The following is a 26,074-nucleotide window of genomic DNA, read 5'->3' as shown; positions in this document are numbered from 1 at the left end:
GAGAGCAAATTTGACTTGGGAAGTTGTCTATTGAACAGCTACCAGCAATATTGGGTTACATGAGCTTATTTGGTCCACCCCACAATATCTATCAATTTAACCACTTTTGCAGTAAAATATTTTCACACAACCATCCATTTAATATATGGGAGACCTCAGAGATATAGAAAAATATGGTTCTGAATGGAATAAATGGAACGGTATCAAACAGAAACATTTGGAAACCACATGTTTGACTCCATTCCAATTGATTCCATTCCAGCCATTACAATTAGTATGTCCTCCTATAGCTCCTCCCACTAGCCTCCACTGCTCACAATGTATCTCAAAACTAGCCTAAAAGTGCTTGAGACAACAACGCACGTCTAGAAAACCATCGAAGAACACTTCTGCCACCCTGTGGGGGGTGGAAAGTGAACATAGAACCTATTGTATTGATTGGCCTGTTCCTCTTCTGTGCGATAGTGAGCGCTGCGTACTTGTTTATGGAGAGACCATCTGCAAACTGTGGAATGTGCAGTGCAGGGATTAACCGCTTGGTGCAATTTTGCAAAAGTGTACACTGTGTGGATATGCTCATAGCTACGTATTACTAGAGGCTTTCAATACCTATCTGCATTTATAGAGATCTGCGTGCTTGTACAACCGCGGTTCACGTTTGGGAACCGCATGAAATCCTCGTTGACGTGGTCAGCAATCAGACATTTGGCGTCTCCTGACTGAACGACGGTAGCGCAATCTTATGACCACGGCGTACTAGTTAACAATTTTGCGTAATAGCTAGTTATTCTCAACTTTAATTTACTGCAAAATTGAAACAGTCCGGCTCCAAGATGTCAGTAGCGGGCTTCAAGAAGCAGTTTTATAAAGCCAGCCAGGTTAGCGAACAACTTTCCTCCCCTCAGAATAACTGTTACTGTAGCTAGTAAACATAGCTAGGTAGCATGTGGCCAGCTAGTTAACTTATCTAGTTACTTTTTATACACTTCTGAAGTTCTGTAATAGTATTTGTTTGCATGTCCGTCTATAACTAACACATTGGTTTAAATAAGTATTAACTAATGTTATAGCTATAACGTTAACAATCAACGGGTTCAAGCTAAAGTAATAGTTTGCTAAATTAGCTAGCTAACGTTAGCTTGCATTTACTTGTATGCGTCTCTTAGCGGGCTAAATAGTTCTCTTGATAGTTAATTAGCTACTTCCCTTACACACTAGTTAGACAGGCATTCTTAAGAAAATAAAATAGTAAGCTACCTATGTCATTATGATTTCATTTGCCTTTCATTTGATTTCATTTGCCTTTCAAAATAATGCCTTGATAAACTTGACAGTTAAGTTAACGTTTAGCCAGCTAATTAGCTACTTTTTGTGTGCTTAGAATCACCAAGAAACACCTTTTTCAGGTATCCAATCCTAGTGCACAGCTGGGATACCTAGTCTCCCGTTAGCTACACAGTGCATGTGTCAAGGCTGTCACTCAACAGGCATGCTAGGGGTGGATGCACACCTTAAAGTAACACATTTGTCCTACAATGCCAGGGGTATTCAACTCTTGCCCTGCGAGGTCCGGCGCATGCTGGTTTTCTGTACTACCAAAAATAATTAATTGCACACAGTCTGGTGTCCCAGGTCTAAATCAGTCCCTGATTAGAGGGGAACAATGGAAAAATTGAAGTAACTGTATTCGATGTCCAGAGTTGTTTGAAGGCACTAGGTTATGTATGCCCTGGGGATATTGATTTTGTGTAGCTTGGTGTTGGTAGTAACTGCCTTGTATGGCATAGGAAATCTCTTTATAAAAGTATTGATCAAATAATACATTTTTACACATTGTTTCTCTTCTGTAGTTCATTTCATTTTTTTTTTTTAAATCCTCAGTTTAGTTGGAGCCCTCCCTGTCTGATCTCAGTTCTGGTTGCTGATTATTAAAATAGACTTTTGAGTCACTCTTCCTGCTGATCTCTGCAGAAAATCCATTTGCTTTCTACCCCGACTTCCTGTTAGGAGCAAGTGTAGATCCCCGTAGGCGAGAGAAAGTGGGAAAAGAGTCAATCCATTGGGAAGATGGAAATAAAGTGCAAGAGAAAATGGAGAGGCAGAACTGCAGTGTTTGTGTGTGCATGTGCATGTTTTACAGGGGGTGAAGAGAGATGAACGAGGCAGTGCTTTCCCAGATTGGATTGGACTGCAATGCAGTTGCAGTTTCTTGCCAAACTCCATAGGAGTCAATAATGCCAGATGACAACAATAAATTACGCTCCCCTGCAAGGCACAAAATAACATGCTTATTCAGAGCATGCAGGGACGTTACTACCAATGATGGCATGTGATTGGAAATAGGCCTAATTGTAGGATTATTATTGTTTTTTCAACAGCACTTTTTTCTGCTCTTATGGAATGCAGGAAGTTGGCTTTAGATAATATATGCAGCACCCCACACGCCCATGTTTTTTTAACTTACTGCCCCCCTTACTTTGACACATTTCCAAAACATGGCCTAAACGTTCAACTTGTTTACACACATGCACCATGTATCATAGATAATACTTAATCTGACTTAATATATGAATGAAATGCCTTTCATTGTCCTGCACTAGCAGCATACTTTGCAATATGTACAGGGAAGTTGGTGGGAATGTTAGAGGAAATGGTGGGTCAGAGTGGAGTCTGCAGATGGCTGATCCTATCATATTCACTCACAAGGGAGTGGTTAACTGAAGGATCATATGCAGCTCAAAAGGTTAAAGGGATACTTCAGGATTTTGGCAGAGGCCCTTTATCTACTTCCCCAGAGTCAGATGAACTCATGGATAGTATTTTTCTGCATAATCTCACATAGGTCTATTAGCAAAATACATACTTCATGATCCAAATGTATAGGTGTATCATGTCTATTTTGCCAGCAGTGTTACGAAGTCCTTCACTGCCTTTTCCCTTCAGGGTCAGTAGGGCCAGTGTGTGATCCATTCAGGTGTCAGACAGTTATGAGATCTTTTTCTATAATGTTGTGTAAAAGGAGAAAGCCTGGCAGTGGTTGGCCCATTGTTAAGGAGGCAGCTGACTCACTACAGCTGACTCACAGCTGTCTCTCTCCCAATAAATTACAATCACACCATTCTCTGTAAAAGAGATGCTATTTTCAGGCGTCAGTGTTGTGCTCTCCTCCCTCGTTATCTAGCTAGCAGTAGCCGGCACGTATGTGGCCTTGTGTCTGCCTCACTGCATAACTAAAATGTGACTACATTTCTCTTTGTGAAGATTTCTATTAAATAAAGCTACCGCTATATCTTTTTCAGGAGGAGATTTACGCGTTACTTTCAGGACAATCTGTGGCGGTTATGTAGTTTTTAAATATATACTAAATATATAAAACATTCAGCTGTAGGGTTACTTTTTCAAAATGTATTTTTGTGAATGTCTTTTTTATATTGTTTTTATTCAAATGTATTTTTATTTTAAATATATATTTTTTTACCTTTTATTTAACTAGGCAAGTCAGTTATTAAAAAAATATTATTTACAATGACGGCCTACACCGGCCAAACCCGGATGACGCTGGGCCAATTGTGCGCCGCCCTATGGGACTCCCAATCACAGCCGATTGTGATACAGCCTGGATTCGAACCAGGGTATCTGTAGTGACGCCTCTAGCACTGAGATGCAGTACCTTAGACCGCTGCGCCACTCATTATTCCCCTCAACATATTTTAGGCCTATGAAAGCACAGCCACCATCCATGTTTTGCCACAGTAGCAGTTTTGTGGCTAGCAAGAGCTGAACACACCATTTCCCCACCTGTTGGTGTAAAGCAAACACATTTTTATGGGCTAACACCATTGCCTTAGACACTGATTTTATTAGCTCTTGCACTGTCATTGTGGCTCCTCTTCGTCCCCACTCAGATTCCTCTATATGAGTCACTTTCCCCATCCCTCAGTCAGTGGACTTTCTACCCCAGATACTGTGTATGTTTAGATGATCCATTCTCTGGCTTACACGTTATGTGGGGAATCGGTAGCGCGGCATGCACAGGAAGTCAGCACTCTATTTGCTGGGTGTCCATTTCTACTCGTCAGATCTGACACTCACTGTAAAAGCAGTGTACACGTCTGTAGCAACAACTGGTGCTATGAAGTACATACACTGAACAAAATTTAAAACGCAACATGCTAGATTTTTACTGAGTTACAGTTGATGTAATTAAATCAGTCAATGTAAATTAATTCATTAGGTCGTAATCTATGGATTTCACATGACTGGGAATACAGATATGTATCTGTTGGTCACAGATACCTTTTAAAAGATATGGGCGTGGATCAGAAACTGGAACATGCTGTTGTACACCTTGATCCAGAGTATCCCAACCAAATGTTTCATATTTTGGTGTACAGATCCTTGCAACATGGAGCCATGCATTATCATGCTGAAACATGATGTGATGGCAGCAGGTGAATGGCACGACAATGGGCCCAGGATCTTGTCACAGTATCTCTGCATTAAAATTTCCATCAATAAAATGCAGTTGTTTGTTGTCTGTAGCTTATGCCTGCCCATGCCATAACCCCACCGCACTCTGTTCACAACGTTGACATCAGCAAACCGCTCGCCCACATGTCTGTCATCTGCCCGGTACAGTTTACAGTGGATTCATCCTTGAATAGCACACTTCTCCAGCGTGCCAGTGGCCATTGAAGGTGAGCTTTTACCAACTGAAGTTACGACGCCGAACTGCAGTCAGGTCAAGACCCTGTGGAGGAGGACGAGCACACAGAGTAGCTTCCCTCAGACAGATTCTACAGTTTGTGCAGGAAATAGGTTGTGCAAACCCAGAGTTTCATCAGTTGTCCGGGTGGCTGGCCTCAGACGACCCTGCAGGTAAAGGAGCCGGGTGTGGAGGTCCTGGGCGGGCGTTGTTACACGTGGTCTGCAGTTGTGAGGCAGGTTGGAAGTACTACCAAATTCTCTAAAACAACATTGGAGGCGGCTTTTGGTAGAGAAATTAACATTCAATTATCTGGCAACAGCTCTGGTGGACATTCCTGCAGTCAGCATGCCAATTGTACGCTCCCTCAAAACTTGAGACATCTATGGCATTCTGTTGTGTGATGACAATTACACATTTTAGTGTCCTTTTATTGTCCCCAGCACAAGGTGCACCTGTGTAATGATCATGCTGTTTAATTCGCCTCTTGATATGCCACACCTTTCAGGTGGATGGATTATATTGGCAAAGGAGAAATGCTCCGTGCGTATGGAACATTTCTGGGATCTTTTATTTCATCCCTTGAAACATGGGACAAACACTTTACATGTTGCGTTTATATTTTTTATCACCCCCATGTGGTTTGTATTAATGGGCACAGAATGTACCAATCGTGTCCTCCCCCCTGAAGTATATAGGTGTAACTAATTTTGAACTGTTTCAGTAAGTAAAACCAAATGCTACATCATGTCAGTAAGTTTACTCTCACCAACCTCACTTTCTGTGACTATAGTGAATGTTAATCAAATCAAATGTTATTTGTCACATGCGCCGAATACAACAGGTACAGTGAAATGCTTACTTACAAGCCCTTAACCAACAATGCTTTAAGAAGTTAAGAAAAAAAGTGTTAAGTAAAAAGTAACAAATCATTAAACAGCAGCAGTAAAATAACAATAGCGAGGCTATATACAGGGGGTACTGCTACAGAGTCAATGTGCGGGGGCACCGGTTAGTCGAGGTAATATGTACATGTAGATAGAGTTAGTGACTATGCATAAATAATAAACAGAGATTAGCAGCAGCGTAAAAGAGGGGTCTGGGTAGCCCTTTGATTAGCTGTTCAGGAGTCTTATGGCTTGGGGGTAGAAGCTGTTAAGAAGCCTTTTAGACCCAGACTTGGCACTCCGGTACCGCTTGCCATTGTAACGGATGTGAAATGGCTAGCTAGTTAGCGGTGGTGTGCGCTAATAGCCTTTCAATCGGTGACGCCACTTGCTCCTTGAAGTAGTGGTTCCCCTTGCTCTGCAAGAGCCGCGGCCTTTGTGGAGCGATGGGTAACGATGCTTCGTGGGTGACTGTTGTTGATGTGTGCAGAGGGTCCCTGGTTTGCGCCCGGGTCGATGGGACGGACGTAAAGTTAAACTGTTACATTGATGCTGTTGACCCGGATCACTGGTTGCTGCGGAAAAGGAGGAGGTCGAAAGGGGGGTGAGTGTAACGGATGTAAAATGGCTAGCTAGTTAGCGGTGGTGTGCGCTAATAGCGTTTCAATTCGGTTACGTCACTCGCTTTGAGACCTTGAAGTAGTGGTTCCCCTTGCTCTGCAAGGGCCGCAGCTTTTGTGGAGCGATGGGTAACGATGCTTCGTGGGTGTCAGTTGTTGATGTGTGCAGAAGGTCCCTGGTTCGCGCCCAGGTCGGGGCGAGGGGACGGACTAAAGTTAAACTGTTACACCATGCGGTAGCAGAGAGAACAGTCTATGACTAGGGTGGCTGGAGTCTTTGACAATTTTTAGGGCCTTCCTCTGACACCGCCTGGTATAGAGGTCCCGGATGGCAGGAAGCTTGGCTCCAGTGATGTACTGGGCCGTACGCACTACCCTCTATAGTGCCTTGCGGTCGGAGGCCGAGCAGTTGCCATACCAGGCGGTGATGCAACCAGTCAGGATGCCCTCGATGGTGCAGCTGTAGAACCTTTTGAGGATCTGACGACCCATGCCAAATCTTTTCAGTCTCCTGATGGGGAATAGGCTTTGTCGTGCCCTCTTCACGACTGTCTTTGTGTGTTTGGACCATGATAGTTTGTTGGTGATGTGGACACCAAGGAACTTGAAGCTCTCAACCTGAAGTTAGAACAGTCCTACGGAGCCAGAGGGTATCATGTTTACCTCATACATACCACAGTTTATTACTGTAATCTAAAGGTAGGCGACCTGCTGCACTCACCAAGGTCCTATAGCCTAATTAGTCTACAATGTGACATTTGCACAAGGAAAGGCTTTCAATGATTATCTCTCTCCCAGGGCTGAGAGGTAGAAATGCAAATAGCCTATACTCCTCTTGTTAGAGTGAAGCCCCTCAGGCAGTGGGACAGGAGTAGTGGGTAGATGTTGTGCCTTGCCACTGGCAGTGTATGCTGCAGAACTGTCCCTTTGTCCCCACAGGCAGTTGTTTTTCTCCTGGTCATAACTGGGTTAGCTAGACCTCCCTAACATATTTAGGACTGACATGGCAGAAGGGAGAGAAATGTAGGCTACTTGAATGCCAAGGAATTTCCAGTAGCCTATGGGGAATGAAAAAGTATTCAAGCTCTTGGGATATGATGGGGAAGTTTTTAAACTGGGATGTCAGAATACAGTACGTAGCATAAAAAATGTTGAATGTGTATCCTAAAGTTTCTTTATAAAAGAGTGCATATACTTTCAATTAGCATAGCGGTGTACGTCACTTCAAAAACATTTAGGTATTGTCATTATAAAAAAAATTACAAAATCCAGAAAGGGGTAGAATCCAGATATACAGTTTCCCTGTATGTTTTGTAGGGTGGGAACGATACCAGTATTGCGAAACTCGTTAGTGTCATGGCAAGGAAACAAAACATGAAGCGGATTTAACATCTTTAGAATAACAGCCCTAATGTTGGAAACAAACATCATTCAGAGTCACATGTATTTATATTCCAAGCTATAGCACACAATATTTTACATACAGCAGGTTTTTAAAGGACCAAAGAGTTTGGTCTGCTTTGTGTTTTAATTTTTGCCATGAAAAACTATTACAACACAGGTATCAAAGCACTGGCAGCTAGATTCATATGAAATCATATCGAGAGAGTGAAAATGTTATTGCATCACTGTGATGTTATGGTGTCATGGTCATCATATGGTACTTGCAGCAGGTCAAAGCTGAAATTGAGTTGGAATGTTGACGTTACTACATACTGTATTGTAGTCCCCCTATATATAGCCAAGTAGTGAAGTTGAGAGACATTTTATGAGGGAGGAACTGGGAAGCAAAACTGAGGGAGAGAAGTGCGGTAGAGAGAGGGCTTCTTTTGTTTTTTAGGCCCTTTATCTACTTCCCCAGAGTCAGATGAACTCGTGTATACCATTTTTATTTCTGCATGCAGTTTGCAGGAAGTTGCTAACTAGCGTTAGCATGCTAGCAGATACCCATAGACTTCCAGTCATTATGCTAACGCTAGTTAGCATTGGCTCGCGACTACCTCTAACTTCCTTCATACTGGGCCGAGAGACATAAAAATGGTATCCACTAGTTCATCTAACTCTGGGGAAGTAGATATAGGGCCTCATTGCCAAAAGCCTGAAGTATCCCTTTAAAGTGCAGACATGTAAAGCAGTCTTTTTCCATAGGGGGGTAGATAGTGGGAGAAGGTAAACCTGTAGGCTACATTTAATGCTGGGTGGCCTGCACGTATTGGTGTCTTACACAACAAGTTCCAACATGTTGAACTGAATGTGAGAAATGTCCTATATCTGATGTTTACAGTTATGAGGTGATTCACTACCCTACAGTACATGGTCGTTATAGAGGATCAAATATATTGTACAGGATTCCAGCATCTGGTCCTTTTACTGTATCGACACAATTCCACCTCAAATTCTGTACTGTAGGCTCTAGTGATCTACAATTGTCATATCCAGACAAGCCTGTATTTATTTCTGCACGGGTGTATCAGTGTGAGAATAAAGAAGAACTCTACTTTTGTTTCCTAGAGGGTCGTTTGATGGTGTCAGTCAGTACAGACTGATGTCAGTTAAGATTCAACTGTTACCTTCACGATTAGAACATTACTGTGTGAATGGCGGAACTGGCCAGCTGTATTTTCTGACAGCGTAAGAAAACGATCACATCTGTTGAGGGATCTTTCTGATTCGCTCTCAAGAACGGCATATGTATTGTGTAATAATGACGCTTTTCTCTCCCACTCTCTCTGTGCAGATGGTCAGTGAGAAGGTTGGCGGTGCAGAGGGAACGAAACTGGATGAAGACTTCAAAGATTTGGAAAGGGTATAATGCCTCTGACTGTACATGAATTACCGTTACCTGAAGTAGAGTAGTAAAGTTAGAATTCTATATATTAGGCAAATATATTTACAGGTTAACAGAATGGCATCAGGACAAAGGCTAATAAGTTAACACAACCAGACACACGTAGCCCAACAACACAGTGCATGAATAGATATGCCCTACAGTGTTACATAATGCAGTAGTGATGATGTTAATAATACAGTCTCGTTCACCTTACTTGCATATGACCATAGAGTCTAGACAACCATGCACTAGAAGGGAGTGTTGCATCATGCATAGCTGTGGACTGAAGTGAAGAGTCAGCTGTTAGTGAGCAGTCTGTTTGCACGCTGTGACAGTATGTCAGCATAGTATTCATAGGGGAGCCCTGTGAATAGATACATAGAGTGGCAGCGCACCTGCCTTTGCTGCTTCAGCCAACTGTCATGGAGTCCAGCAATCAACAGAAAAAGACGTCACTTAAGTGGTCTATTGTACACACCTGCACTGAATGAACTTTGGTTGTTTCACAAAGTCAGTTTCATTTAACAGTACAATTAGCGAAGTGACAATATTTCATCATCTTTTTCATTGCCTATTTGGAAACTAGTTTCATCGCAAATAAAAGATTTGGAAGAAATTAAAGGAAAGACATTGTGTTCCATATTTCGTTGTGGTTGTTAGTGACGTCCCCTCCCCTGTGTTTTATAGAAAGTAGATGTGACCAGCAAGGCTGTGGTGGAAGTCATATCTAAAACCTCAGAGTACCTGCAGCCTAACCCAGGTAAAGCAATGGACCAGAAAGGGATTCTTAGTGTCTTAATTAGACCTTCAATTAAAATGTATAGAAAGTGTGTAATTGGTGGTAAAAAATAGATTTTGTACTATATCACAGATATAAGCTTGAACACAAGTCCTATAACTGCCACCTCTCCATCCCTCCCTCTCACTGTCTCCCTTTCTCCATCCCTCTCAGCGTCACGGGCAAAGCTGTCTATGTTGAACACTGTGTCTAAGATCAGAGGCCAGGTGAAGAACCCAGGCTATCCCCAAGCTGAGGGCCTGCTGGGAGAGTGTATGGTCAAGTACGGCCGGGACCTAGGGGAGGAAACCAACTTTGGTACGTTGTGTCTGTCAGTGCATAGATGGTATCTGTTTTGTGGAGTGGTGAATTTAATCACTTGTGACTCAGCGTCTGCTTTTGCTCTGTGTCAGGTGGGGCTCTAGTAGACGCGGGGGAGACCATGAAGAGGCTGGCGGAGGTGAAGGACTCTTTAGACATCGACGTCAAACAGAACTTCATTGATCCATTACAAAACCTGTGTGACAAGGACCTCCGAGAGATACAGGTACTGTATCACGTTACACGCTTATCTATCTGCTGCTAAAACCCCTGTCTTTGCCATCTCTCTAGTTTTAACTGAATGTGAGTTACATCCCTCTCCTCATCTACCCATCTCTTCTCCTCTTCCTCCTCCCGTCCCCCAGCACCATCTGAAGAAGCTGGAGGGAAGGCGTCTGGACTACGACTATAAGAAGAAGCGCCAAGGGAAAATACCAGATGAGGAGCTGAGACAGGCCCTGGAGAAGTTCCACGAGTCTAAAGAGGTGGCTGAGATCAGCATGTACAACATACTGGAGACTGACGTAAGTAGTACCTGTCTGTAGGTGTGGGCCTGTCCCTTGATAACATTCACAATGTCAATGGGAATACCCAGCCTAGCATCAATCTGATGTTTATGATTTCATTATCAGTCTGATTGCTCAGTGACAGAGACCAGTTTCGTTGGGGGCAAGCGGTGCCATCTATGGGCTAAAGGTAATTTGTTCAATTAGATTTACTGTTTAAATCCACACTTCTCCACCATAACAAGAGTGTCACCTGCAGCATGAACCAACTTAGGTCAACATGAAATATCATCTATGTACAGCGTTAATCAGCTTTGTGGCCTATGTTAACTGTGGTTATCCCTACCCGCCCTTCTCTGGAGGGTTTATAAAGGGTGTCCAATCAAAAACGCATCTTTTGACCAATGAGTAAAATAATGTTAATAGATAATCCTCTAAGAAAACCAATGGTCCTAACCTCTTGCTTGGCTACCCAGACTCCTTGCTCCTGCCAAACGCTACGCCATGCCCACGGATGTTAGTTGCTTCTCCGTAGTGAGTCATGATCTGAGTCCGACACTTCACCAAATGTGAACACATTCGAGGCCGTGATTGGTCCGGAACCGATGTGTTGGGCCAGAACACAATCGCTGATGACTTTGTTTTGTACAACACCCCTCATCACCACAAATGACTTCAATGGTGGCAGTCTTAGACTAAAGTAATCTGAGTATACAAAACATTAAGAACACCTGCTCTTTCCATGACATAGACTGACCAGGTGAACCCAGGTGAAAGCTATGTTCCCTTATTGATGTTGTTAAATCCACTTCAATCAGTGTAGATGAAGGGAAGGAGACAGGTTAAAGAAGGATTTTTAAGCCTCGATACAATTGAGACAACGATTGTGTATGTGTGCCATTCAGAGGGTGAATGTGCAAGACAAAAGATTTAAATCCTTTGAGCGGGGTATGGTTTGTGTCAAGAACTGCAACGCTGCTGGGTTTATCATGCTAAATAGTTTCCCGTGTGTATCAAGAATGGTCCACCACCCAAAGGACATCCAGCCAACCTGACACAACTGTGGGAAGTATTGGTGATGCCTACAGTGCCTTCGGAAAGTATTCAGACCCGTTTACTTTTTCCACATTTTGTTAGATTACAGCCTTATTCTAAAATTGATTAAATCTTTTTTTTACCTCATCAATCTACACACAACACCCCATAATAACAAAGCAAAAACAGGTTTTTAGAAATTTGAGCTTTTTTATAAAATATATAAAACTGAAATATCACATTTACGTACTATAAGTATTCAGACCCTTTACTCAGTACTTTGTTTGGCAGAGATTACAGCCTCAAGTCTTCTTGGGTATGACGCTACAAGCTTGGCATACCTGTATTTGGGTAGTTTCTCCCATTCTTCCGTGCAGATCCTCTCAAGCTTTGTCAGGTTGGATGGGGAGCATTGCCGCACAGCTATTTTCAGGTCTCTCCAGAGATGTTCGATCGGGTTCAAGTCCGGGCTCTGGCTGGGCCACTCAAGGACATTCAGAGACTTGCCCCAAAGCCACTCCTGCATTGTTTTGGCTGTGTGCTTAGAGTCGTTGTCTTGTTGGAAGGTGAACCGTCACCCCTGTCTGAGGTCCTGAGCACTCTGGGGACGGTTTTCATTAAGGATGATGCTGCCACCACCATGCTTCACCGTAGGGATGGTGCCAGGTTTCCTCCAGACGTGACACTTGGCATTCAGGCCAAAGAGTTCAATCTTGGTTTCATCAGAACATAGAATCTTGTTTCTCATGGTCTGAGAGTCTTTAGGTGCTTTTGGCAAACTCCAAGCGGGCTGTCATGAGCCTTTTACCAAGGAGTGGCTTCCGTCTGGCCACTCTACCATAAATCCTTGATTGGTGGAGTGCTGCAGAGATGGTTGTCCTTCTGGAAGGTTCTCCCATCTCCACAGAAGGAACTCTAGAGCTCTGTCAGAGTGACCATCTGGTTCTTGAGCACCTCCCTGACCAAGGCCCTTCTCCCCCGATTGCTCAGTTACCCGGGCATACAGCTCTAGGAAGAGTCTTGGTGGTTCCAATCTTCTTCCTGTACCCCTTCCATGTGTTCTTGGGGACCTTCAATGCTGCAGAAATGTTTTGGTACCCTTCACCAGATCTGTGCCTCGACACATCCTGTCACAGAGCTCTACAGACAATTCCTTCAACCTCATGTCTTGATTTTTGTTCTGACATGCATTGTCAACTGTGGGAACTTATACAGACAGGTGTGTGCCTTTCCAAATCATGTCCAATCAATAGAATTTACCACAGGTGGACTCCAATCAATTTGTAGAAACATCTCAAGGGTGGTTAATGGAAACAGGATGTACCTGAGCTCAATTTTGAGTCTCATAGCAAAGGGTCCTTATTTTTTTTTAAATATAAATTAGCAAATAGTTATTAAAAACTTGTTTTCGCTTTGTAATTATGAGGTATTGTGTGTAGGTTGCTGAGGATTTTTATTTATTAAATCCATTTTAGAATAAGGCTGTAATGTAACAAAATGTGGGAAAAGTCAAGGGGTCTGAATACTTTCCAAATGCACTGTCAATCTGGCTTCTCTACAGCCTCTGCATGATGAATCAATGCTCAGGGTGGGGACAGACAGCCCATCTCAGTATGGAGCAGCAGTTCACAATGCATGTAGACCTATCATCTCATCATGGTCACTTTTTTTCTTGTGACAGGTAGGCCTACATTTGCTGCAGATTAGCCTATGTTGCAGTAATTTACCCATCCATCTGGCTTTAGGGAGTCACCTTGTTTTTTAATTGTAAAGAAAATATATTTTTTCATTGCAGCTGCAGAGTTTAAAAACAGCCTATCACTCGAATATTGTTGCTTTAAATCAGTGCAAGCGCGAGGACTCTCGTGCAGTCAACTCCATTAAAATAGCATCCAAAATAGATAATCCTGTTCTAGAGTGATACAGTATATAGCCCTACATATAGATGTCCTAGCCTACCTCTTTCAGGTAATACATTCAATGCAGTATTAGCCTTTTATATTAGGCTAATTAATGATGGGTTATGCATAATAAGCTTCTAACTTATAGCCTCTGTCTCTTGCGCAATACGCAAGCTCCTGTGCTCTGCTGGCCTCTCTCATTAAATACCGCTATTTAGCTCTTGGAGTACCATGTAGAAAAGGATAGACTAGAATAGCTTGCTGGAAATAATTTTTGTAGCATTTCTTTATTAGGTTACGACATTTGACTTTTTGATATATATTAGAGAAAGATCACACTGAACGATTCAGAAGATGAATAATCATATTTGTCTTGGTAAAATGTATTTCATAAACTAAAAGTTATCTAATTTACAGTACTGCTCTCACTTACCATTAGACAGATTACACATTAACCACAGTGTGATACTGGGTATCCAGGGGAATGCCATTGTTATTACTCATGTGTATATCAAGTGTGACCATGGGCTGGGTCCTTGTGCGTGTGTCTCTGTGTACGTGACTGAGTGCATGCTTGTATCTCTGTTTGTGTGTGAGTGTGTACAGTCAGTAACCATAGCCTGCTCTCTGTGTGTGTCTCTGTGCAGATAGAACAGGTGAGCCAGCTGTCGTCTCTGGTGGAGTCCCAGCTGCAGTACCACAGACAGGCCACACAGATCCTGGACGAGCTCTCTGACAAATTGAGGGACAGGTACATAATGCAGCAGCCTCCATCTCTATCCCTAACCTTTCTTCCCTGCTCAAACACTGCAAGTTATGTGTCCAAAGTGTCGTCATACAGATACAGTAGGCCCACTCACCAACCCCTTCTCCCTGTCTAGTCATAACAATCATGTGTGTCCTTTCCATATCTGTGTCAATGTGTTCTCCTGTGAATCTGAAACAACACATTCAAGGCCCTCAATCACAGAGCGTACAGTACACACTGGTTGACCTTGTGTACATTTTGAGTTCTTGATTTTTTACAGCCAGTAAGCCTACTTGCCTAGCAGTTAAGAGCGTTGCGACAGTAATTGAAAAGGTCGCTGGTTCGAATCCCTGAGCCGACTAGGTGAAACATCTGTCTGTGCCCTTGAGCAAGGCACTTAACCCTAATTGCTCTTGTAAGTCCCTCTGGATAAGCGTAATTGCTAAATGACAAATATGTCAAATGTTCTATTTTTAACATTGAGTCAACAAACAGAAATGAACTTTGGTCTCTGGACCTGCTGGGTTGATCTAACTCTCTTTCTCTTCAGGATGAACGAGGCCCAGAACCGACCACGCCGCGAGTATACGCCCAAGCCCAAACCCATCTTTGACTTTGGAGAATGTGACAACCAATCAACCAATGGTGGCTACACGACCTCCGTTGCCACACCATCCTCCCGCAACTCAGGTAACACAGTTGGACCATGCTACCTACAGTGTACATCAGCTCATCAAAGAGAAGGCCATTTATTTCAATCTTATTCTACTACTGCAGCCAGTTTTGAGGTTCACTCACACTGAGTCTGCAGTGTAGTATGACTGTGTGTTTGTTGAAGGATGAGGTGTGTGTGTGCGTGTGTGGAGATAATGAACAGGAGGGGGGTGCTGTCAGCTGGTTGCCCTTGTTTCCTTTTGACCTTGTTTTTCTCTTCCTATGACATCATCAGAGTTACACTTCCTCCACGCCAGATTGTCATTTCAGAAAACCAGATGTGAGTCAGAGAGTGAGAGTGTTTGTCAGAGAGATGGCAGCCAAGCTACCTGTATGAAATGGTTGATGCAATACTATCAGTGAGCCAAGTGTCAAATCAAAAAGCTCTCGACTTGGAAGTTCTGTGATTGAACTGATCCATCATCTTGTACACATGATATTTGAGAAATGTATAATTTGATTCGGTTCTTCATTGGGTTTGGTTGTTTCTCTGGTTTAAATGTTTACCAGAATTGTTTTTAGATATGAAGCCTAGAGCTTTTTGATTGACACCGTTTAATGACCTGCAGTGAATGCAATAGTACCATTGGACTAAACCCACTCCATATTGTCAGCTGGATCATTGTCACATACAGATAGCTGGTGTAACTGTAAAGCTTATTCTAGATGATACTAACTACATTCACCGTCACGCTGGTAAATAAACGGGTTGAATAAGGATAGAGATATGATACATCTTTGGGTTAGTTGTATCTCTGGAAGTCTCCTAGATTTATGGGGAGGGGATGTGTTGTGTTCAACAATGAAAGTGAATCTCCCAGGCAGAGACTGTGATGGATCCCTCCCCATATCCACTGTACCATGCCCTGTGGGGTAAACTGACACAAAGAGGAAATTGTTTTGAGACAAAAAGCCTGGTGTGTGGATAGAGCCATGGCCATGACTGCCTGAGCTCTGAGAGAGAGGGAGGGATGGAGAGGAGGAGCAGGGCAGTGTCTCACAGAGAGGATGCAAAACATTGGGATTGGGACACCCATCAGTGTGTGGTCAACTACTTTTGCGTGTGTGTTGTGAGACTGACCGACATGTGTGTTCCACTCTGAGTCATAGACAGACTTCCTGTACCCCTCCAGTCCTAGCCACTGTAGTCCCCCAACCCTTGCAGGCCCCAGCTAAGAACAACACAGGACTATATGGAGGGGGCCAGGTCATCTCTCCATCACTCAGCGTCTTGTCTCTCACTAACACTGTCTGAGCCTGCAGTGTGAAAATATCCCAGCCCAGCCACCCAAATACTCAAACTGCAGTGTGAATCACAAACTAACAAACAGGGTGCCGTGTGAACCTAAAACCACAATCAGTCTGACACTGTTCCAGCTCTGTCAGCCAGCCGAAAGAAGGAGGGAGGGACAGAGAGTGGACATGGGACTGGTCTGCCAGGGATGTACACTCTTTCAACCTTCTCTCCCCCTGTTATCCACCCCTCTCTCCTCCTCTCTTTCTCCTCTTTCTGTCATTCAGTCTCAGAACAGCCGTCCTGTAAGGCCCTGTTTGACTTTGACCCAGAGAACGAGGGAGAGCTGGGCTTCAAGGAGGGCGACATCATCACCCTGACCAATCAGATCGATGAGAACTGGTACGAGGGCATGCTGCATGGTCAATCAGGATTCTTCCCTCTCAACTACGTGGAAATCGTCGTCCCCCTAACACATTAAGGAGTGCTGTACAGAGTACATGAGAGAGATGGAGGGAACGGGAGAGTGAGGGAGGGAATGAGGAGCCAGTTAACAGATTATAGAGTCTTTGTCCTCATCTTTACCATCATCGCCATCATCACAGACGTACTTGTACTCTTTGTCACTTTGTCATCTTGAGGTTTGAAGGAAGGACATTGGAAGATGGTGGTTTCTCGCATTCCAGTTTTGAGAAAGAGAGATTTGAATATGACCCCCGCTGCCCCCCAAGCAAAAATAAATACGGACAGACGGACACAGACATGAAGAACCGAACTAAATCAGACTTAATGTTTTAAAGTAATGTTTTCTGTCAACCACAGATATCCCAATAGAAAGGGAAGTTTCAAATGAAATGAATTTAGAATTGAAAAGTTCAAAATCAATTATTTAACGTTAAATGACATACAGGTAAGCAGCAGAATACATTTACATCGGCAGTTTAGCTGGTTCTGACTCTGTAAAAACTGTACAACTTGTAAAGCCTTACTTGCATAACTACAGACATTTTTTAAGTAATTTGTCACATCCAAAGTTTCTGTAGGTCCCACATTTCAGTATGGACTCTGGTGAATACTTGAGTCCCTATTTCCAAGGCAAGTATGTCAGACACACTGCAACTGCACAGCCTTTCCAAATGATGGATTTTGACTGGACGTCTCTTGGAGCCCCCTGCCGGCCAGGCTTAGACAACCACTCCCCTCCTCAGTAAACAACTACAGTAATGCCTTGTAGTTATGATCCATTTACAGTCAGTAGATTTACAACGCTATGTACATCCTGTATGCCTGAGCCACAGGAGAGCTTGAAGGGCCTCAGACATTGTTTAGTTTTGCAATGGTGTGTATTTGATTTGTTTTGGTTTCAGCCTTGTTTATTGTTTTTTAATGTACAGCTAAACTGTTAAATTGCACCTTGGTCCTCAAATGAGATTTTTGCTGTACGTATGAGAGCCTGTAAGTTTTGTTTAGTTATAGGCCTCTACTGAGACAGAAGCCCCTGAGGAGAACACTAGACCCAAAGTCAAACACTAACATTTAGAAGAAACCGCTTTCCCCAGGGATGGGCTTCTGCACATTTAGTGACGTTAGCAACATACGAAGCCTGTGTGTTTTACTTTTCCTCGCTGTCTCATCATCTGTTCAATAGAGGAAACAGATGCCACATAGAATAGAGTACATGGTGTTGGGTTTTAGCTGTCATAGTACCCGTCTGTCTGTCCCAGTGCCTCCATAAATGACAATGCTGCTGGCGGCGTTGTGTGTGTGTGTAACTGAACATCTTTTGGATCAGTAAATCACATTCATTCACGTCAGTCACTTTCTTCCTGTATTTAGTATTATTTACTGCTCCGTTGATTATCATACTCCTCGCTGGGTCTCTTAGGATGGGTTGGGTTCTATTGTGGAGTTGGTATGTGTGCTGCTGGACAGGACTGCATAGGGCGTCAAATACAGTAAATACTGAATAAGGGAAAGACAGGTTAGTGATGCAGAACAGGACAAAAAGGGAAAAGGAATAATATATAGCAGAAGTCTTATTTTATTTGTGATGATTGTTCTGTTGGGAAAAGCCCCTACTACCAAGATGCATACTATCAGCGCTAAGAGACCCTCCACGATTGATAGTTGTGGAGGCGATGTGATTGAGTCGCACTTGCTGCAGTGCACTCTTTCATTCACATATTCCTCTCTCCTCAGTGTTGAGGTCCAGGCTACTTTCAATGGTCATGAGTTTAAGCTACTCTTCTCTGCTCCAGGCTGCTCCCTCCATCCACCACTCTGCTCTGTCACAACACCTCACTCTGGTGTTAGATCTCTTCCATACGTTTACAGGCCTGCTCGTAGTTCATTTCAATGGGAGAGTGGAGTGATGGACTGGTTAAGAGCAACTTGGTGCTGACTGAATCACACCAACACAAGTCCAGAACCAACAGAGAATCCATAGTTAGGGGTGCTTCAGTGCCGTTGGAAAAGGAAGGAATAATACTACCAACCAAAATAACCAAGCTACTTACAATGGTCATACATTTCTGTACCAAGGGTTCTGTTGCCATTTCCAGCCTTGGCACTTTGCGGTGTACATACATTTGTGCATGTCTTTGTGTCACACTACACTTTTTAAAAAGGGTTATTTCTGTCTAATCAGTTGGAGTACCAGAATTCTCTTTAAAAACTAAAGGTCGTTCTTGCATTCAATAGTATTATTTTTTATATACGAAACCTTAATACTTGTTATTAATCTTTGCATGTAGGTCTATTCAATACATTGTAAATGTATGTATTTTAGTTGAAGCTTTCTTTTTACTTTTGGTATGTCATTTTAGTATGGTATGTCAAATTTAACTGCAATATCTTGTCATGTATTATCAAAATATTTGTACTTGCTTTGTCTCGTTTCCCCCTTCTACCATCTTTGTATAAATAAATTGAGAAAAAAAAGCATTCTGCACTGAGTGTATGGAATGTTTTGGTAATAAAATGCTCAACTTATACTGCCTGGATGCCAAAATGGTAATGCATGTAAAGAGGGTGGATTTTACACTAATGATTATTTTTACCTTTGTTTTTGGCTTGTATTGTTGAATAGGTTGTTTGGACGAAAGGTGGCCGTGTAGCTCTTTCCAAAGCACCAACACAGACAAACACAGAAGTAGTTCCAGTGTGTGTTTTTAATGTATTAGGTATTCAGGGGGTTCAAAGGATTGTTCACATATTAGTACTAACACATGTCACAGACCACAGTTTAGATAAATACACCACAGGTAATAGAGAAGAGGAAGATCCTTATTTCCATGTCAACTTCTGTAACAACAGTCTGACGTCAAGCACTGGCAGCAGACGCTAGGGGACACATTCACAGCACGCACATGTCATACTGTACAAACATTGTCAGTGATACAGACCTCAGTCAGAAAAGGCCATGGAGAGCAGTACACTCGCCCTCCGGACTCAGGAGTCACCATCTCCTCCGTCAGGACAGTGCACATCCAACTTACAGTATGCCTGAGGTCAGGGCAGCAGTTGAAGTGCCACAGACAAAGGGCAGAAATGACAACCTATTCTCTGTAGAGCCTATTCCCCATATAGAGACCTACAAATGTAGTGACCTATATGGGGAATAGGTTATTTGAGATTTTCATTTGAAGCCAGTGCATACACACAACCTTGTTTCTCCTCCAGCTTAGTGTGTGTTGATGAGTTGGTTGTAGACATGCTCCAGGATCTGAGAATAGGCCTGGTCTTTGGGTGCATGGCCGCTCAGAGAGCCCTGAGGGAGAGAAACCAAACCGGTGAGGAGGAAATCTCTGTAGGACATATCCCAACTGGAGATAACATGTATGACCTGAACTTCACACAACTGTAGATGTCAATGAGAGATTTGTGTGATCATTTGGATAATGCGCACTGATCACAAGTTAGCATCTGGCCTTAGATGAAAGGCCAAAAAGCATATAAGGAATTAGAATCATTTAATAGGATATCTATGACAAAAAGTTAGTTGGTATGCAGTTTCCTGTTGTTAATGAGTTCTTATATGAACAGACCTTGATTTTGTCCATCATGGTGGTATCAGGACACCAGAACTGATGGAACTGCACCAGGTCAGGGGCTGCCCTGTAGAAGTCCACCAGCAGCATCTGTGGAACAATAATTGAACATAGAACAGTGACAAAGTGGCCAATGTCCTACCACTGAATTTATTTGCATAGGTATGGTTACTATGATAATAACTATACTGAACATAAATATAAACGCAACATGTAATGTGTTGGTCCCATGTTTCATGAGCTGAAATAAGATTCCAGAAATGTTCCATACGCACAAAAAACGTATTTCTCTCAAATGTTATGCAGAAGTTTGTTTACATCCCTGTTAGTGAGCATTTCTCCCTTGCCAAGATAATCCATCCACCTGACAGTTGTGGCATATCAAGAAGCTGATTAAACAGCATGATCATTACACAGGTGTACCTTGTGCTGGGGGTAATAAAAGCCCACTCTAAAATGTGTAGTTTAGTCACACAACACAATGCCACAAATGTCAAGTTTTGAGGGAGCATGCAATTGGCATGCTGACTGCAGGAATGTTGACAGAGAATTTAATGTTAATTTCTCTACCAATTTCTACAACGTCGTTTTATAGAATTTGGCAGTACGTCCAACCGGCCTCACATCCACAGACCAAGTGTGACCACGTGTAACCATGCCAGCCCAGGACCTCCACATCCAGCTTCTTCACCTGCGGGATCGCCTAAGAACAGTCTTCCGGACAGCTGATGAAACTGAGGAGTATTTATTTCTGTAATAAAACCCTTTTGTGGGGAAAAACTAATTTTGATTGGCTGGGCCTGGCTCCCCAGTAGGTAGGCATAGGCCTACTCCCATTCCCATCCATGGCTGCGCCCCTGAACCAGTCATGTGAAATCCATAGATTAGGGCCTAATTTATTTATTTCAATTGACTGATTTATTTTGATCAACTGTAACTCAGTAAAACCGTTGAAATTATTGCATGTTGCGTTTATATTCTTCTTCAGTATAAGTTTGCGAACAGTACCATCTCATTCAGGACATCACTAGTTAGGAAGTTATCTTGTACATAGGTCACCTCCACCGCCACTGGAATGCCATAGTCATTGGGCCTTTGCTGTGGATGGAAGAATGGTGATAAGTGTTATAGACGTTTACCTTGTCTTAGAGGAATATGTTCTTATTCATTAAGGCATGTACTACCACTGCACTCACCTCAGGGGGTGGCACTACCCAGAACGGTGTTATAGTGGACGCCACACCCTGGTTCCCATGGTAATAGGGGCCTAAAAATCAGGGGCACATTTGAATGTTAGTTCAATGTCTGGTTATTTATTTTCATTTTCTATATGAAAAGTTTTTTCCCCATTGGTGCCAACTGATTGCCCAGTACAGACCACAGATAATGCCCAGGCAGGGCTGGAAGCCATTACTGCTCCCCTGGAGCCTCAGCTGGTGGTCCATCTGAGAGTCGATGTCCTGCAGGGATGGCAGGGCGGGGCCCCGAGGGTGACTGTGGTACCAGCCCACCAATGACAGCCCTCGCATGAACAGATTCTGGCAGATCTGTAAGGTAATTGGAAGAAGAGACCATTTGTATTTTACACAAACATGTATGATTGTATCATATTATGGAATTGACTTATGTTGATCCACATCCTGGTATTAGCAGTGTTAGTAGGGCTTACCTCTTCTTCAACAGCAGAGGCCGAATCTCTATCTGCCAATCGTGTACGACAGGGAAACGCTCTTAAAACTGTCAGAACTGCAAGCAAAGGGCACACCAGACAGGTCATGAACATCATACATGTTGAAGATCGTTACTGTAATGTCAGAGGGGAAGTACAATGTCCTGTTTGCTCACGGTCTCTGCTTTTATAGGAAATACTCACGTTGTGTGTTAGTGTCCCATCGTCCTCCGAGGTAGCCCACCACCTCACTGGTGGTCAGGTGACAGTGGAAATCCTGAGGGCACACAATCACGCTTTTGTCAATTTCCCCCAATAAGACAGATTCAAGCTGTAGCCTACACCCCGGTTTCACATTTCCTCTCTTACTACCACTGTGTGACTCATGCTTACCATGAGAAGCAGCACGTTGCTGGATACAGCAACATTGAAAGGCTGGAACCTGTTAATGGCTGAGAAAGCTGATAACTCCACCAATGTGTGTGGATCCCTGTCGATATACAGTATGTGTTTGATTAGTGTTGAAGCTTACTTGTATGCATTACAGTGACATAGGCTGGGATGAGCACAATTATACCTTGCAGCATCCCTGGTACCTAGAGTGCAGTATCTGACGGGGATTCGCTCTCTGTCTCCTCTCCTGGGCACAAGGCTGATATCTGTAAGAGAAAGCACATTAGATGCATCTATCCCTTTCCCATATCACTCTACTATACACAGTTAAAATTACATAATGCCATTTCTAGAGATTCTTGGTGGATTTAATCTCACCATGCAGCTCAGGTTTGTTCTTCCTGTTCTTGTCATCTGTCGGCACTGCCGTCTTCCCTTCTTCCTCCTCCTCATCTCCCATCTCGTCATCTTCTCCCTCGCTCACCAGGCTCTGACATCACAGGAAGAGGGAGGGTGTGAGATGCTAGTATTCATACTAACAGTCTTCTACAGCAGTTCTCTCCCTCTTTCATCGTCCCCTTTTAGCTTTTAGTTCCCGTATCAACAAACCTCCATCGCTTCCTTTTACTACCCCTCTTTTCCACCCTGCTCTTTTCCTCCTCACAACCATCCATCTCTCCCTCCTTCTCACCATGTCTGCACTGGGCTGATACTTGTGCAGCCAGCTGGTCTTGTACTGCACTAGTTTCTGGCCCCGGTAGCGCACCGAGGCCCATCCACAGCCTGACTTCTTGGCAGGGTTGACCAGGCGCTTGCAGTGTGTGGCCCAGGCACTGGGAGAATTGAAGATCTGCCCCGTCTCCACCCAGCGGATCTTCCCATCATTCAACAGGTCGCCTACAAACTTCTTACCCTGGGGAGAGAACAGGTAGAGAAGGATGCAATTAGGCTTATTACATATGTAGCGTTAGTAATAACCATTATTACTAGATAGTGTGTGAACATGTATTTTCAGGTAGTGTACATTAATCTGTTATTACCAGAAAGTGTATAAATATCTACTGTTATCTTATTATCAGGTAATGTATAGACATCTACTATCAACTACTGTATTTTTACCAGGTAGTGTATGGACAGCACTCCATCCCCAGGCTCAACCAGGCCGTCCTTCAGCAGCACTCTCAAGGTGATGCCTCGCCTAGTCAGCAGGGAGCCACGCCCTGAAGGGGTCCTTAGATCAGACTCCTCTCCTCCACTCAGCTCCTCCTCCTCTTCCTCTCCTCCCTCCTCCACCACCTGTGGAGACAAGGGTGGCTCAGAGCCTGAAAACACACACACACATTAAATGTTATGTATGATGCATTTGTAGGCCATGTATACAATAGAAAGGTGACCTCAGAGAGAGGAACCACTCTTATTACAATGTAACAAAAACATGTCCAAATGAAAACATGATAAGGTGCCATGATTTTGACATGAAATGAAGAACCAAAGATGGTCATTAATCCAAAATAAGATATTATATCCTTGAGTCCAACAAAGGATTCCCTCTAAACTGCTCAGAACAGGGCAGCATGGCTGACCCTTGAATGTACACAGAGAGCTAACATTAATAATATGCATGCAAATCTCTCCTGGCTCAAAGTGGAGGAGAGATTGACTTCATCACTACTTGCTTTTGTAAGAAGTGTTGACATGCTGAATGCACCGAGGTGTCTGTTTAAACTACTAGCACACAGCTCGGACACGCATGCATACCCCACAAGACATGCCACCAGAGGTCTCTTCACAGTCCAGAATAGACAGACTATGGTAGGTGCACAGTACTACATAGAGCCATGGCTACATGGAACTCTATTCCACATCCGGTAACTGATGCAGATAAAAATACACCTTATGGAACACACACAGGCACATAAGACACACACTCTACACACAAGTACACATGGAGTTTGTATTGTAGATATGTGGTAGTAGAGTAGTGACCTGAGGGAACACACTTAATGTGTTGTGAAAAGTGTTATGAAATGTAATATTTTAAATTGTATATAACTGCCTTCATGTTGCTGGACCCCAGGAAAAGTAGCTTCTGCCTTGGCAGCAGCTAATGGGGATCCTTAATAAATACAAATACAGGGGTCATGACATCTGAGGTCAAGAAGTCACCCACTGACGCACATAAATTACTGTCACAGTTTAAATGTAGTAATAATATGTAGGACATGTTACATTTAGAGATGTTTGACATAGCTAATTAGTTGCCACTTGTGATAATTGTGATAGCCCCTAATTAACGCTGGAGCCTTTGTGAGACACCTTCCTTTTGTATGGTTAGTAAGAAACCAAAAACGCAGAAGAAATTCCATAGGGACAAAAGAATAGCCTTCTGATTTGATCTCATTTGCTATTTTATTAATTACCACTATTAAAAGTAGATTAAATATGTATGCGCTTTGTTGTTGTTTTTCTGGCCATTGGTTATTCTGCAATTCTCCGCAACACGAGGCCTGCTGCTCGAGATTAATTTCACCGAGTATTATAATTAAAATCACTATTTTATCATTCTCACCCATTTCTCTGAAAGCGTCGGAGAGCGGCTTTATTTCCAACTCCGCCAAGAGGTTTTCTTTTCGGGCCACTTTAGAGCAATGCACAGAATAGGTTCAATAAACACAATTCGCCACACTGGCTGGCGAGCTATTATTCAAAAACATAAAATGAAGGCGTCTGTATCTGCAGTGTAGTTTCCTTGTTGTGTTGCTTTAATGTCAATTCCCCTCCCCTTTCTTTCTCTCACTCCCGTCCTTGTCACTCTCCCCGTAAACAAAAGCGATGTTTCTTTGATCCTATGTCTCCTCGGCTACTATTCGGCTACTACTATGCAATGTCCACTCGGTATCGGACATAGTTTGTTATAGTCAAAATATATATTTATCTATAAATTAGTAATTACATGGTAGAATTAGATCATCAGTTTATAAATTCCTGCTTCCGGAAAGATAGTGTCGCTCGGTGCTTTGAGACAGCCGCTATGTACGTGGCCAGTCAGTCCATTCGATGATTCTAGCAAAGAGAAAATAATAAAAACATTTAATTGCTGGCATTTATAAACACGTACCACAAGTAGCCAAAGAGACATTTACAATCAAACATATGTAAAATAAGTTAACCTTGTCCAAACCGCATCATCCCTAGCCCTTAATTCCCCTATATTTAGCCACTAGAGAATCTCCTCCTCTTACAGTCAGTCCCACGCTCCCCCTCGTCTCTTTCCTCCTTTGCGAGGTTCCTCTATCTCGAAAAGGAGCAAATTACCGAAACAAATCCTGTGGGGGGCAGCAAAACCTCCACTTACAAGTTAACCTTCACTGTGACAATAGATCTCGCCAGCTTGTAGCCTAGTTCTAAAACCCGGAAATGAGTTACCTCTGGTTCGTTCAGCCATCCCTATGGGGAACATGAATGGGGAAAGAATAGGGTTTTGGGATAAACGCTGAAAATAAGGTCTGAGGCTAACACAGGCGTAGGATATATTGTACGCGGTGAGCTTAGTAGACTAAATAAGTAGCCTAATTAAAACTTCAACTATAGTGAGAAACTTTTTTTTTTATTACGGTACTTTCCTGCACTCACCGAAACTTTTTTGTAAAAACGTCTGTGCGCTTCCTCGTCTGGAAAAATGGG

At 43.1% G+C, this 26,074-nt stretch overlaps 2 protein-coding genes across 6 annotated transcripts; one reads left to right on the top strand and one right to left on the bottom strand.

Annotated features, from left to right (window-relative positions):
- The first annotated feature begins 695 nt into the window (after window positions 1-695).
- Window positions 696-19,222, top strand: LOC139541066 (endophilin-A2-like). 2 transcript variants are annotated; one of them, XM_071345256.1, is made up of 10 exons: window positions 696-878; window positions 8,950-9,018; window positions 9,730-9,802; window positions 9,995-10,138; window positions 10,234-10,367; window positions 10,507-10,665; window positions 14,231-14,334; window positions 14,882-15,021; window positions 15,281-15,325; window positions 16,567-19,222. In XM_071345256.1, exons 1-10 carry the CDS (start codon window positions 834-836, stop codon window positions 16,758-16,760), a joined length of 1,107 nt encoding a protein of 368 aa, XP_071201357.1. In that variant the 5' UTR covers window positions 696-833; the 3' UTR covers window positions 16,761-19,222. The 2 variants fall into 2 exon arrangements, with proteins under 2 accessions (XP_071201357.1, XP_071201358.1); XM_071345257.1 differs by lacking the exon at window positions 15,281-15,325.
- A 209-nt stretch (window positions 19,223-19,431) lies between these two features.
- On the bottom strand, window positions 19,432-25,671 carry mpnd (MPN domain containing). Of its 4 annotated transcripts, XM_071345253.1 has the most exons (15): window positions 25,561-25,671; window positions 25,344-25,453; window positions 24,960-25,028; window positions 23,510-23,712; window positions 23,082-23,303; window positions 22,769-22,880; window positions 22,575-22,656; window positions 22,391-22,487; window positions 22,202-22,274; window positions 21,998-22,074; window positions 21,707-21,875; window positions 21,525-21,595; window positions 21,337-21,426; window positions 20,326-20,418; window positions 19,432-20,048 (listed from the first exon to the last, which is right to left on the bottom strand). In XM_071345253.1, the coding sequence occupies exons 3-15, from the start codon at window positions 24,961-24,963 to the stop codon at window positions 19,962-19,964; spliced, it is 1,380 nt and encodes a 459-aa protein (XP_071201354.1). In that variant the 5' UTR covers window positions 24,964-25,028; window positions 25,344-25,453; window positions 25,561-25,671; the 3' UTR covers window positions 19,432-19,961. The 4 variants fall into 4 exon arrangements, with proteins under 4 accessions (XP_071201354.1, XP_071201355.1, XP_071201352.1 ...); XM_071345254.1 differs by lacking the exon at window positions 25,344-25,453 and having other exon boundaries at window positions 25,633-25,656; XM_071345251.1 differs by lacking the exon at window positions 25,344-25,453 and having other exon boundaries at window positions 25,561-25,591.
- Window positions 25,672-26,074: the final 403 nt, after the last annotated feature.

This window comes from Salvelinus alpinus, chromosome 16 (assembly GCF_045679555.1).
Source record: "Salvelinus alpinus chromosome 16, SLU_Salpinus.1, whole genome shotgun sequence".
Taxonomy (NCBI): Eukaryota; Metazoa; Chordata; class Actinopteri; order Salmoniformes; family Salmonidae; genus Salvelinus; species Salvelinus alpinus.
Note: the sequence above shows the minus strand (reverse complement) of the source record. Positions and strands in the feature narration are given on the sequence as shown.